The sequence below is a fragment of the Balaenoptera borealis genome (assembly GCF_965194805.1).
Source record: "Balaenoptera borealis genome assembly, chromosome: 1".
In the NCBI taxonomy this organism is placed as follows: Eukaryota; Metazoa; Chordata; class Mammalia; order Artiodactyla; family Balaenopteridae; genus Balaenoptera; species Balaenoptera borealis.
In genome coordinates this window covers 40,774,122-40,787,388 of record NC_138860.1, presented here as the reverse complement: position 1 = coordinate 40,787,388, position 13,267 = coordinate 40,774,122, and the positions used below count along the sequence as shown (strand labels likewise).

At 42.9% G+C, this 13,267-nt stretch overlaps 2 protein-coding genes across 3 annotated transcripts in view; both read left to right on the top strand.

The window, feature by feature from the left end:
- INTS7 (integrator complex subunit 7) overlaps positions 1-5,079 on the top strand; it is an 88,211-nt gene extending 83,132 nt beyond the window's left edge. For both annotated transcript variants that reach the window (XM_082399752.1, XM_082399753.1), the window contains 2 exons: positions 188-373; positions 3,600-5,079. In XM_082399752.1, the coding sequence (XP_082255878.1) occupies positions 188-373; positions 3,600-3,887 (474 nt within the window). In that variant the 3' untranslated portion in view covers positions 3,888-5,079. The remainder of the gene's footprint in view (positions 1-187; positions 374-3,599) is intronic.
- The window catches only part of RD3 (RD3 regulator of GUCY2D), a 411,139-nt gene that overhangs the window by 16,481 nt on the left and 381,391 nt on the right, over positions 1-13,267 (top strand). The window lies entirely within an intron of this gene.

Sequence of the window (13,267 nt, the reverse complement as noted above, 5' to 3'; positions counted from 1 at the left end):
AAAGGTATATCTGTCTGGTTGTCCCAGCACAGTCGGGTCATTGCAGGGGTGTGTCTGTGTGTATGTATGTGTGCCTGTGTGTGTACAAGTAACGTTTGAATCTATAATCAACGATTAGCACAGACATGTTTGTTGGAAGGAAGCTTGCTTTTGGTTGTTAGCATTTATTTTAATGTTGGCTTTCCAGCTTGCCCTGTCACCATCCCCCCGGAACCCTGCTGAACCCATTGCTGTCCAGAATAACCAGCAACTAGCGCTGAAGGTAGAGGGAGTGGTCCAGCACGGATCTAAACCAGGACTCTTCCGCAAAATTCAGTCTGTCTGTCTGAATGTTTCTTCCACACTGCAGAGTAAATCTGGACAAGACTACAAGGTAATTTAGAAAAGAGGCAGAGTTGTGATGCAGGTTTTATCAACTCATTGATGGAAGTTTTCCAGTGTTTTTCATGGTTAAGCAGATTGTAGTTATACCTCCGAAGGGATCAGATGGACATAAGTTAAAAGTACGTATTAGGGTGTAAGGGGGCTGATAAACAACACTTCTCTTTTCCCTGCCCGAACCAGTTGATAGACAAAGCATCCAGGCAGGCAGAGATCAAAATAAGGGTGTCACTGCTGTTAGAGCTGGGGAGAAACCTAGCTCAGGTTGGCAGCAAGGACTGCCTAGCCTTGTGGCTCTGAATTGAGTTTTCCCACCAGCCTCCGCCAGTACACACAAGAGTCTGCCCCTGTAAAACTGGGAGGAGCAGTACCCTGAAGCCCAAAGAAGGGAGAGAGAAGGTGCTTAGCTCCCCAGGCCCAGTCTCCACCCCACAGCTTACCAATCAGTAGGATGCACCTTCTCCCCTAGAGACCAGTACTGTTCATCTAATGAAAGGTCCCTCCACATGGAGGGAAGTATCAGGAGTGGAGAATACCTTCTCCCTAACCCCCTGACCCCAAAAGAACACATCTATTTATTTTTCCTTTGTTTTAAGTAAATTTTAGCATGTTCCAAAAAAAGTATACTATATTGACATAGTGATCAGATGAAGCAAAATCTTTCGTTAAGGGTTGAACCCTAGAAATTTGCTGCTTTGAGAAATCATGAGGTAGGTTAACCAAAATCATGCTTGCTTTGGTAGCCAAAGCTAAGATTCTGAATCTGTGCCCATGAAACACCAACGTTCCAAATGTAAAATGTTCCTTTCTTTAGACATCTCTTTCCAGTTCCTTGGTGGTTTATTCACAGTAAATGGAACAAGTGAACAAGTGCACAGTTGTATGAACAGAGTTGTTTAAATGTCCAAATTGGTTATGTCTGGGTTTATTTGTGGGCATCCTTGAACTGAGGTCCAGAGCAAGGAAAGGGGTATCAGTAAAGATATAAAATGAGAGCATTTTATTCTCTTTGGCGGTTTTAGGCTAAAAGGCCTAAGGAAGGTCTGGTTTAAGCCATCACTACTTTCCTTACTTTGGTAACTTTCTCTCTCTCTCCGGGGCTCTGTACCCACTCTGAGAAGGCTCAGCCTTCACTCTCTCCCTCTCTTTTGACTTCGAGGGCACAAAGCATGGCACCTTATGTAGCCACTCAGTAGATATTTGGTGAATAATGAAAAAAATCATTTACTGTATTTACAGTACAACTCTCTTATGTTTCAGTGATCTCTGTTACAGAGGATCATAAGGAGAATGTACATAGTCAACTTATCCCTGTCTGCAGCTCTCTGCTCATTTTGAGTTTGAAAGAACAGTAACCATGATTCTCTTTGTTCTTATATATAGTGATTTCTACTGTTTTTAAAAAAAGCATTCAAGTCGAGAAGTACTACTGGTCTTCTCATTGTTGACTTACCTCTCAAGAGGCACTGGTTAAAGTCAAGAAGCTGACGTAATAAGCCAGGTAGTACATGATTGCTTTGTAATGTTACTTGCAGTGAGTTTGCAACTTAAAATGCATCATGCGTTCAGAGTGATCAGGTTGCCTACTAGGCCTGTTTCTGGTCCTTTGAAGGAAGTTCTTGTTTGGTGTGCATATTCTTTAGGGAAATAAAAATCCTACAAAAGTTGAATGTGCAAACAAAAAATGAAAAAGGACTTATAAATAATTTTAAGCTCTTGAATTTGTGGTGATTTCATTTCATTAATGTTACAGATCAGTGTCTCTGGAAAACTGACCTCATGATAACTGCTTATTGAGACACAAAGCTTCAGGGCACATTTATATAATTAATTACACAACAGAAATACACACATAAACATAGAGCAGTCTAATCAAATATTCATTCTGATTACCTCTGTATGCATTCTTAGAATAAGTGTCTCTCTTGACATACTTCATCTTGGGTACAAGAAGAGATACACCTGCAGGTGTTACTCTGTTCTTTGAAGGACAAAGGTATGAGTATCTAGCTAAATACATAAATCTGTGTTTCATAATATGTTGTACTGCCCATCTGAACAAGACACTGATTTTTAAGTAAGCAACATGCAAGTTCTAAAGTTAATTTGTTAAAGGAGGGAAGAATCACTACATTACTTAAGTAATATAAAATCAGACTAGCTAGGAGGGGAAAAACCATATATTTGCATAGCATTATGTTCTTTTTCAGTCTTTCAGATTTTAAACTCACTGAAACAGGTGGTTGCATCCAGTTTCTTTAGAATATCTCTTCACAGGGCAAAGAAAGATGAGAATTGGAGTTGGGGTTGGGTGAACAAGGAGAGGGGAGGAGAAATTTCTCTTTTACCCTCTTAGGGTCTCCAGCTGAGCCTAAGATTGAACTGACCTTAAGGCAGATTAACAGGAGAAAAGCATGCCAGTTTTATTAGAATTTTACATATATATGGGAGTCTTCACAGGAGGATGAAGACCCGAAGAAGTGACCAGAACAGAAAGCTTAGATACCTTTTAGACACACAGATGGTAAACTCCTGACAAAATGGCAAGACAGAGGGTTTGGGGCTAGGGACAGTAAGTTGAGGGAGAATGACTAGGAGATGTGTTGGGGCACTGGGGGAGGCTAGTGGAAGGTACGGGTTATTTTCTTAGGTTGGTTTGTACAGATCCATCTAAACATCGATTCCCAGTCTCTGGTGATAGTCTTCTCTTTTTTGGTGCAGGGAGGTTTACCTTCTCATGGAAAATTTGATTTATGTTTTAGGTAAAAAGGGGCAGGTCAGAGAGCCCTTTCTGTATCTGTTGTTTTTCAAGTGCCCTTAGCTCAAAATAATCGCTGTGCCACAGCAGCGTATTTGGGGTGGCATGTTCTGAACTGCTTCACAAGGCAGAAAGGCCAGCATCAGAAGGGGTTGAGAAAGCTCCTTCTACTCAAGCTCCTTCTAGTGAGGAGGCAGTGTCACCTGATACTAAGAGTACAGGCTCTGGAGTTAGCCTGCCTGGGTTCAGATGCCAGCGTCACCACTCATTAGCTGTATGACCTTGGAGAAGTTACTTAACCTCCCCACCTCAGCTTCCTCATTCATGAAGCAAGGATAATATTAGTACCTACCTTTTGGTTGTTTGCAAGGATTTAAATAGCACTTAAAACTGGTCCTAGCTCACAGCATGCAGTCAATAAACGTTAGCTATTGTTATTGAACGATTTTCTTCGTTCCAGATACCCATTGACAATATGACCAATGAGATGGAGCAGAGGGTCGAGCCTCACAATGATTACTTCAGTACCCAGTTCCTGCTGAACTTTGCTATCCTTGGCACACACAACATTACAGTGGAGTCTTCTGTGAAAGACGCCAACGGCATCGTATGGAAGACTGGTCCCAGAACCACCATATTTGTAAAATCCCTGGAAGACCCTTATTCGCAGCAGATCCGCCTGCAGCAGCAGCAGGTCCAGCAGCCGTCACAACAGCAGCAGCAGCGAAATGCCTACACGCGGTTTTAGCCGTGCAACAGAGGCACTACAGACTTCCCAGGGACTGAGCAAATTAGCGAAAATAGTTTGCTTTTTCATATGGATAAAGGTACAAAAGTTAGACTGTGGAGTCCGTTTATTCATTGCTTTCTGTGATAGAACATTCTGAAAAAAAATTTCTTAAAAATTTACTTGGAGAAATCATTGGGTTCCTAACCAGAAAGATTTTTTTCCCCTTATTTCTTCTTAAACCAAGTCCTTCATCTCCTACTTAGCACTTTCATTGTTTTGCTATTATTACTTTTATTTTTGCTGAGCCTTCTCTTTTTCTTTCAGAAAAAAGTCACATATTGGGATCACTGAATTAGTAAATTTGACTGCTTTCCTACCAGAATATATCACTTGCTGCCTGACATAGACCTCTGATTCTGAGCTGGGCCTTTGGAAGTTCTGACCAGTATGTGCCGGGTTTACCCAGGGTAGTAGAAACTGAGTACTCCCGTAGTTGGACTTGAAAGTGTCCCTTGAAACATCCAGTCTTGTGGATTCTGAGAGCATGCAGTCTAGCAGAATGGAAACATCCTGCCGTATTATTTCAACTGTTTACCTATCTATTCTCTGCTAAAGCAATCTTAATTTATTGTTTTAGTATTTAATTGACCCAAAGAGCAGCTAACAATTACATAGAAAGATTGGAAATTAATAATTTGTTTTTTCTAATATATGTGTGATTTTATGCAATACAGACTTTTTTATTGTTTCTAAGAATGAAAAAAATCACATTTAATGTTAGGAGGGCAGATCTTTTCCTTTGATTGGTTTAGATTCTTCTTGGCAAGTTAGGTAACGCTAAACTTGGTTGTCTAGAAACAGCAGTCTCTTTATAATACACCCTCAGTTAGTTGGGATGCTCAGGGAATAGAAGTTTTCTCGTTAGCCAGAAAACCCCCTTTTTTTCTATGTCAATACTGGTTGAAAACCATTATAAAATATAATAATAATACACTTTCTTTTCTTAACACAGTATACTACATGTAATTTAACTGTTCTTTCTTGATTTGGGATCGTTCAGTGCTTCAGGATCATGATTTCTAGACATCAGGGATCACAGGATTGCAGACACTGATGATATGGGCACTTGGGCTGGAAGTAGCTCCCAAGGTGAAGCGCAGGGCACGTTCCCTGGAAGTTTTCTTTTAAAATAAATCTCTCAATTGCTTTGCTCGTTTTGCCTTTTTCTCTTTAAAGTCGACATTGGCTCAAAGGAGGGATAGAGTTTAAAGGGAAAAAAATGAGTTTGGGGGATTTTTGTGTGTGTGTAATGTGGCCTCTAGGGGTGAAAGTGATTGGCAGGCAACTCGTGTCCCTCTAAGATCTCTTGGCTTCATGAGCTATTGTCCCAGCACAGCACTTCTTCTGCCAGTGGCCAGGGCATTGTCATAAAACGTGTGTAAATCTACAGTGTCCACTGTGGTTGATGCCCAGATGTACACAGTGCATGATGTGCACAGGCGTGACAGCATCTGGGAACATAAGCCTTAGGAAGAATTGCTAGAGAGTGTAGTGGGGGACGTGTGCAGGACCTCTTGCCCTTCTACCAGGTGTGGAAAGAGCTGACCGGAAAGCCTAGGTTCCACTGTAGGCTCCGAAGAGTTAGCCCTGTGACCTGGGCAAGTCTCGTCATCTCTGTAGACGGAAGTTTCTTTGTCTGTAAAATGACTGGATTGGATGGGACCTCTTGACTCCAGTCTAGAGTTTTGTTATCTGAAAGACTAAAGACAAAAAAAAAAAAGTTCTTTCTTAAATTGAGAAAAATCTTTTTTCTTTTCTTTTCTTTTAAAGTGGCTATTTTCAGAATGAAATTTTACAATGTTAATTTTAGGTTTCTGGTGCTGTTTCAAGGCAGAATTGTCTGAAAAGAAGCCAATTTTGTAAACTACCAATTCCCCCAGTTCACTTTGAGACCTTCCCGTATTTTATGTTCTTAAAAGGTAGGCTTTTCATAGCTGTAGTTATAAACTGATTGATTTGGTATACTGTAGAGCCCCTGGCACAAATTGGAAAGGAATTATTAAAATAAAAACAAATCCAAATAGTTTGGAGTGAAAAGTAACTGTGAAGGAAAAAAGGCTATTTTCTTTCAGGATGTCCATTAGATCTGGAGTTGGGACACTGATTTTATTTTTGGTATAATATCTACTGCATTTTTGGCATCAACTGTTAAACAGTTATTTGAGGTGGGGGGAAACTGTGTTTATAATTTCAACAGTACACTCATGAATGAAAAGGAAAAGAATGCTCAAGGAAAGATGCAGAAAAGAAAGATAAACATACTGATTATGAAGTGAACATGTTCCCTGATTTTAGAAATATGAGTGATAAAGGCACTGGCCGATTGATTTAAGAAGACAGGACTGATTTTTCCCAGTATTTAGTGACTTTGCAGTATAACCTGGTGGCTAAAAGCCCAACCTTTGGAGCCACTCTGTCCAGTTCCAAACCCTAACTCTACCTAACTTTGTGGCCTTGGATGAGCTACTTAATCTCTCTAAGCCTCAGTTTCCTTATTCCCCAAATTGGGAAGCATAATAGTGCTTCATGGGTTAGGTGTGAGGATTAAGCAAGTTAATACAGAATTAATATATATAAAGCACTTAGAATGTGCCTCGCACATAGTAAGCAGATATACATGAGTGTTTGCTGTTATTATTACCGCTATTATTATCCTCCCTAGTATTATTTTTCACAGTGTTAGATCAATTCTTTTGTTTTTAATAAGTTTTTTTTTGTTTTTTTTGTTGTTTTTTGTTTTTTGGCTGTGTTGGGTCTTTGTTGCTGTGCGCAGGCTTTCTCTAGTTGCAGCGAGCGGGGGCTACTCTTCGTTGTGGTGCGTGGGCTTCTCATTGTGGTGGCTTCTCTTGTTGCGGAGCATGGTCCCTAGAGCATGCAGGCTTCAGTAGTGGCGGCATGTGGGCTCAGTAGTTGCAGCTTGCATGCTCTAGAGCGCAGGCTCAGTAGTTGTGGCGCATGGGCTTAGTTGCTCCGCAGCATTTGGGATCTTCCCAGACCAGGGATCGAACCCATGTCCCCTGCATTGGCAGGCGGATTCTTAACCATTGCACGACCAGGGAAGTCCATAGATCAGTTCTTAACCTTAGCATTTTATTTATTCAAGATAAAAGTTACCTTTTCTCGGCTAGTCAACACACATTTAAGCTATCTTCCCTCATATTCATTTTGGGTACATTGATTAAGAACAAAATAGCTTAATGTTGACCTAAACAAAATGGAATTTCTGTCTACTGCAGTGCTGAAATCCTATTTAGTTAAAATATTTAAAGAAAAATGTACAAAGAAAATTATGAAAACACTTTCCAAAAGTACTGATTGCCTTCAGTGGTGATGGCCATAGTATATTGACTATTTAGAAACTAAAGTACTATTGTAGTCCAACTTAAACTAAGAGATCTTGTGATGTGGCTTTCCGGCTCAAACCCACCAAGGTAGCAGGTAATTTGCAACTGAAGGCTGTCAGTCACTTTTCACATTGAAATATGGTTCAGAGAAGAACAAACCAGCCAAACAAGATCTTCAGTCTAGGGTCCCAGAGATGTCAGTTTAAGTTCTATTTATAAGACTCACTTGCCGTGGATCCTTGGATAGGTCATTTGATCTTTTTGTGCCAGTATATGCCAGCAGTATACTGAGAATAAGATGACCCTGCCATCTGGTATACAGAGTATATGCAGAGCTGTCCAACAGAACTTTCTGAGATGATGGAAATGTTCTAAGTCTGTCCTATCCAATATAGGCACTAGCCACATAGAGCTGTTGAGTATCTAAAGTAAGCCTAGAGTAACTGAATCGTTTATTACTTTTAATTCAGTTAAACTTAAGTAGCCTTATGTGGCTACTGCCTATAGAACTGGACAGTACAAGAGTAATAAGTGAAGAAATGAGATTCACTGCTACCTTAGGACCTAGATAGTCCTTAAGTAGGTTTCTAGATAAGGTGTGTACATTGGAATTATTTGATGCACCAAAGCTTTCACATGGAAGAGTGTGGATGGCAAAGAAGGCATCGGGGGTTCGTGTGTTTGCTTTGCTTCAGATAATACAATACTGTGTTGCTCAACCACATAGCCCTGTTCTCTCTATAATGTGCCCTTGGATTTAGGTTTTATCAGTCACCAACATTAAAAGTATGATGGGAGTACTGAGAAGTCCAAAAGTCTGGTGAATTGGCTTAGATTTCCTGCCAGCAGCACTCCAGGAGGTTGTGGTCTTCCTTTCCATTTCTTGCCCAAGAACACAAAGACCTTTCCATGGGCTGTGTATTTTATTGGCTTAACTGGCATTAGTCCACTATCCTGTGGTATCTCCCAGTCTACTCATTCTATGAGCAATTTGATGTTTAATTGTAACAGATTTAAACAGAGTGTAAGTCATGTTTTTTTTCTTAAATAACATACCAAGATCTGGAGTCATTGATTTTCACAGTATAATGAAGAATGCTAAATGTAAATTTACTTATTTCAAATCTACTACAGTTACAAAACATTTTTTCAGTCTATATCTTTTCCCTTATCCTCCTGCTTACTTGCTAATCTCTCCCAGAGCAGTTCTCTCCTGCACAGTCCAGTTTGTTGTGCAATAATTGTGTTCTTTGCTTATTATTTAGGTCTAGTTAAAGATTGAGACTTGGTGAAATGAGTTTGGGGATTGTTTTCTTCATAGATCATGACTACGGGTCTAGCTTTTGTCTAGTGATACTTAGCTGGCAAACTGAGACTAAAAATGTTTTTATTGTTGTTTCCAGATGATTTTTTCTTGATAAAATTATATATGTGAGGTAATACCAAATGAATCAGAACAATCAGGAAGATGAACATCTACCCAGTACCCTCAAAATTCAGATTGTAAGCAGAGAAGAAATACTCTCTACCTTTTGGTTTTCTCAGGAGATTTCATTTGTGGATTTTGATGAAGATTATTTGTAGCTTATTTGTATTTTAAAGAAAGAAATTTAAAATAGAAGACTGTGACAAGTAAAATAGAACTGAGTTAGACTGAGGAATTATGAGAAGATACCAATGTTTGCTTTTCCTGTTTCTTAAGATCATGGAAGGTGAAAGTAGGCAGGGCTGCCTCAATTTCTACCACTCCCACCCCCAGCTCCCCCATTGGAAGCAGTGAGGCTAAAGATGCTTTCTGTTTATGTGTCATCTCACACTTAGGAGATGAGCAAAGTGATGGCGACTTGTTAACACTTGTGTCCCCCATCCTTGCTTTCCCCTCCCACCCCCACTGCCAGCAAAGGCAGCCGGTCCTGTGATTAGGAGGGTTAGTTCTGAAATTCCCCCAGCCCCTTCGCCCACTTGACAGGAGAAGCAGATGAAAAGCCTACTGTAGAAGTGCAAGTTGGAGAGAGGGGCTTTCCTGACAATGCCGGACCCTGAACTGGGCTGAGAAATGCAAAGGGAAACTGACAGGGAGACCCCTCAAGCAACTTGCAGTCTCATTTGACAGAAAAGACCTATTTTTAGAGAATGTGGAGAGGGCTTTATAAAAGCTGTTGACAGAGCACAAAAGATGCCATTTCTGAAATTCTAGTAGCACCCCCCTTATATGTAACAGGACAGGCTCTTAGGTAATTAGAAAACTGGCCGTCATGTGGCATTTTCTCCTTTTCCAGCACTTCGAATGCAGTGTACTTTCCTCCTCAGAGAGCATCTTTTTGACATAAGCAGAGACAGTTGGGTACCTACTACTTGGAAGCCAGAGAGGAACAAAAGAGCATTTGGAAAAAAGGTACACTCCTAAAGTGTGAAGTCAGTATTTAGCCTTGAGGAGATAGGAACTTACACTCAGAATTAAATATTGTCTCCTGTTGCAGAAACTACTGCTTCTGGCCAGGCCGTTGGAGGACACGAACCCCTCAATGTCACGTTTCAAGATATCAGGGCATTAGGGAGAAATGACTGTAATCACAGAATCACTTAAGCAAGATCATATCTATCCTACTTAGTGGTTACAGTGTCCCCCGGGATGCTCAAGAGAGTATTAGCCCTGCCTGGAGTAGTCTCTCTCAGGGAGTGAGCACATCTGGAATCTCCTTGAGGGCCCTTGGTGCAGGAGGGGGCCCACGTGTCTGCCCCAAGCACCGCCTCCCCCTGCCTCTCTCCCCTGCATGCCGACCAGGTTAGCTGATGGAAAGCACTTTTCCTTCATCCTAAGCACCAAGGTAACTCAGCTGACATCACAGGGCACTGTAGCTCAGTCAGCATTTGTCCATTTGTCTGAGCAAGCGTTTGTGAACTCAAATTTCTCAGATCTGTGCAAAAGGCACAGCCAACAAGTACACAAACAATTTTGGAAACAGGTGATCTTTTATTCTTCACCAAATGTTGATTGAACACGTACAGGGTACCAGGAACTGGGAATACAATCATAGACAAGTTCCCTGGGTTCACGGCCATGCCACTGCTTGTTTTTGCACAGGCTGTGGGAAACCCACCCTGGCCTTGATTATGCCAGGAGGGCCTTAGCTTCCTTGGTAGTTGATCATTTTCTCCAGTGAAAGGGGAGAGGAGTGTGTTTAGACAGGACCATCCAGATCAGAGTTGCTGCTGTTTGCTGTGTGGCCTTTGGAAAAGCTCTCTCAGCCTGAGAGTCTGCTCCTTTGGTATCTAACCATCTTCCCAGTTCACTAAACCTTTCCTTACATCCCAGCTAAACCCCTCACAGCAATCTTAACCTCCTGCTTCAATTCTGTGTTTGAGGGGATAGAAAGCTCCCTAAAGCCTTGGTCATAGGGAAATAGCTTTAAGCAGAATGCAGTCTCCCCTGACCCCAGCTACACCACATTGAAAAGCCCATCTACCCCTCCAGACCCAGCAGAAACCCTGGCCCTGATTCCTCCAACCAGACATGGTGCCCTGTCTCCCTCTGTGACCAGTATCAAATCCAGTCTCGTGTATGTTCTGCTGCCTGACCCTTGGGGTTGGCATGAATGTGGACAAATGGTGGCTAAAATTACCATGTCCTGTTAATGGGAACAAACACCTCTGTCCACTGTCCCACGCCCCACGTCAGCCCCCTGACTGTTCTCTGAGTCTCTGTTTACTCTCATAACATCTCTGTGAGCCTTGGCTTCTTCGTCTGTGAAATGGGGCTAATACCTGCCTGTTGAAGAGTTGTGAAGATTAAAGGTAATAATACATGCACAAAGCCGGCTACTGGCGGGCCCACCAAACGTTGGTTGCCTTCCGTGTCAGTGGTAGAGTGGCCAGCGTGGCCTGGTGGCCCAGAGAACACCGGGGAAAGAAACGTCAGCTTCATAAAACAGTGATGTTTCAGATCATCTCTGCCTTAAAGATGATGTCCCAGGTTTGAGGACTTAAAGGGACAAAAATTGACAGCTGAGAGGAGAGGAGGGTGGTAAAGAGGTTATGTTTTCTCTCGCCTCCTAAGTGTGTCTGTCTGTGTGTGAGATATGTGTCTAGGCAGGGAGAAGAGCTGGCCTACTTTGGAGGATGGGGGACTGTCCTTCACTGTGTTTCCTCCCTCCTGTTGCCACCACCATCACCCTAGTTCACAACCTCATTATGTCTTCCTGGAATACCACTTTCACTTCCTGTTTTTCCTGCCGCTAGTGTCTGCCTCCTCTGAGTAATCCTTTTTCCCACTGCTTCCCAGTTCACTCATCTGGTCCAAAATCTTTATTCCCATTGGGTTTCCTGTACAGCCTGAATTCTTCAGTATGTCATTTAAAACCCTCCACAGTGAGACTCCAGCGTGGTGGCCAGGCCTCACCTCTCACCCCATCTCTGTGTATATCCCAGCCTGTAATAAAACTAGCTTCCTGGGCATCCCACGAGCTTGGTTTGCACACTCTCACCATCATGACTTTGTTCATATTTTCCCACCACCTGAAAACTCTTCTCCATCACTGAAACCCTCGTCCATCCCTCCATGTTCTAATTCTCCAGCCAAGCCCAGAGTTCCTCCATGACCTGTATCGTGTTCAGTCTTGTGTGGAGCAGTTAGCCTGCCTGGCCCTCGGAGTCACCGTTAAGATGGACATGTAGTGGCTAATGTGACCGTGTCCTGCTGATGAGAAAAAACGGCTCCCTCCGCCGTCCCACCCCTCGTGACTATTCTCTGCCTCCAGCCTTGGTTCACATCCCTGCGTGGAGCAGTCCCAACTGGTCTGCCTGCTGACTCAGTGTTCACCTCGGAGGCAAGAGGTATAGGGAAGGCTTTCTACTATTTCTGAGCTGCGAGCAGCAGTGTCAAGGCAGGAGCACATACCACTGCCATTGCGGGGGCCCTGGAGTGCAGCTCAGGTTCTGATCTGAGGTCTGAGGCAGTAGGGAGGGAACCAGAGCCGAGACTTGCAAGAAAGTAAAAAAAAAAGGCCTGTTCATCCGTTTTTTGTTTTGTTATGTTTTTTCCAGCCGCGCAGCTTATAGGATCTTAGTTCCCCAGGGATCGAACCCGGGACCCTGGCAGTGAAAGCCCAGAATCCTAACCACTGGACTGCCAGGGAATTCCCATCATCTGTCTTTTTCTTTAGAGTCACCTTCACTTTCCTCCAGCACCAGCCTTCTCTTGATCAGAATTTGGAATATGTTGTTGCTTTGGGTGATTTGGGTTTCACTGTTGCCAGCCAGCTTTTTTCTGGTGCACCTTCCTCCCTCCTTCCCTTTCTCTCTCCCTGCCTTTCTTTTTCAAGGACTGATTGAGCACCTGTTATATGCAAAGCACTGCAGCAGGTAGAGTCCCTGCTCTCTGGAAGCTTTGGTTGGTGGTTGTCATGTGTGTCAGCTTGATCCATGTTTGTCCACAGTGCCAAGGTGCTGAGGTGCCAGTCGCACTGAGGTGAGACTTGAGCAGTCCACCCCATTGTCCTTCTCATAAACTGAGCTCATGTATAAAGAGCTGCCTGAAAGACCCTGTGGGAGGTGGAGTGGGCAACGTAAGATGCCAAGGAAGACAAAGGCAAGGAGAGGAAGGCAGAGGTGGCCTTGGATTCTCACCACTCCAATCCAGCCTGACTCCAGAGCCAGGCACAAATCAGACTCGTAGAGCTCCACTCTGATGCTTTCATTCCTCTGCGGCTCACCTATTAGACTGCCGGCCAGCTCATGTTTTCCCCTCACCTCCCACCCCCCAATCTGCTTTCCTTTATACTTCTACCCCATGAGCTTTGGACCACAGACTCCCTTTGGATGGCTGGATCTGTGACAGGTAACCTTGGGAGTCATCCAAGACCATGTTTTTTGCTCTGCGTACAAACAATAAAAAAGGACAGCCCAGCTGAGTTCCTGTCCAAGGTTCCCTGAGCTGCCCTTACGTCCTTATAATGCAGTGAAATATTCATCTTTCTGCTTTTCTTTTGGACATTC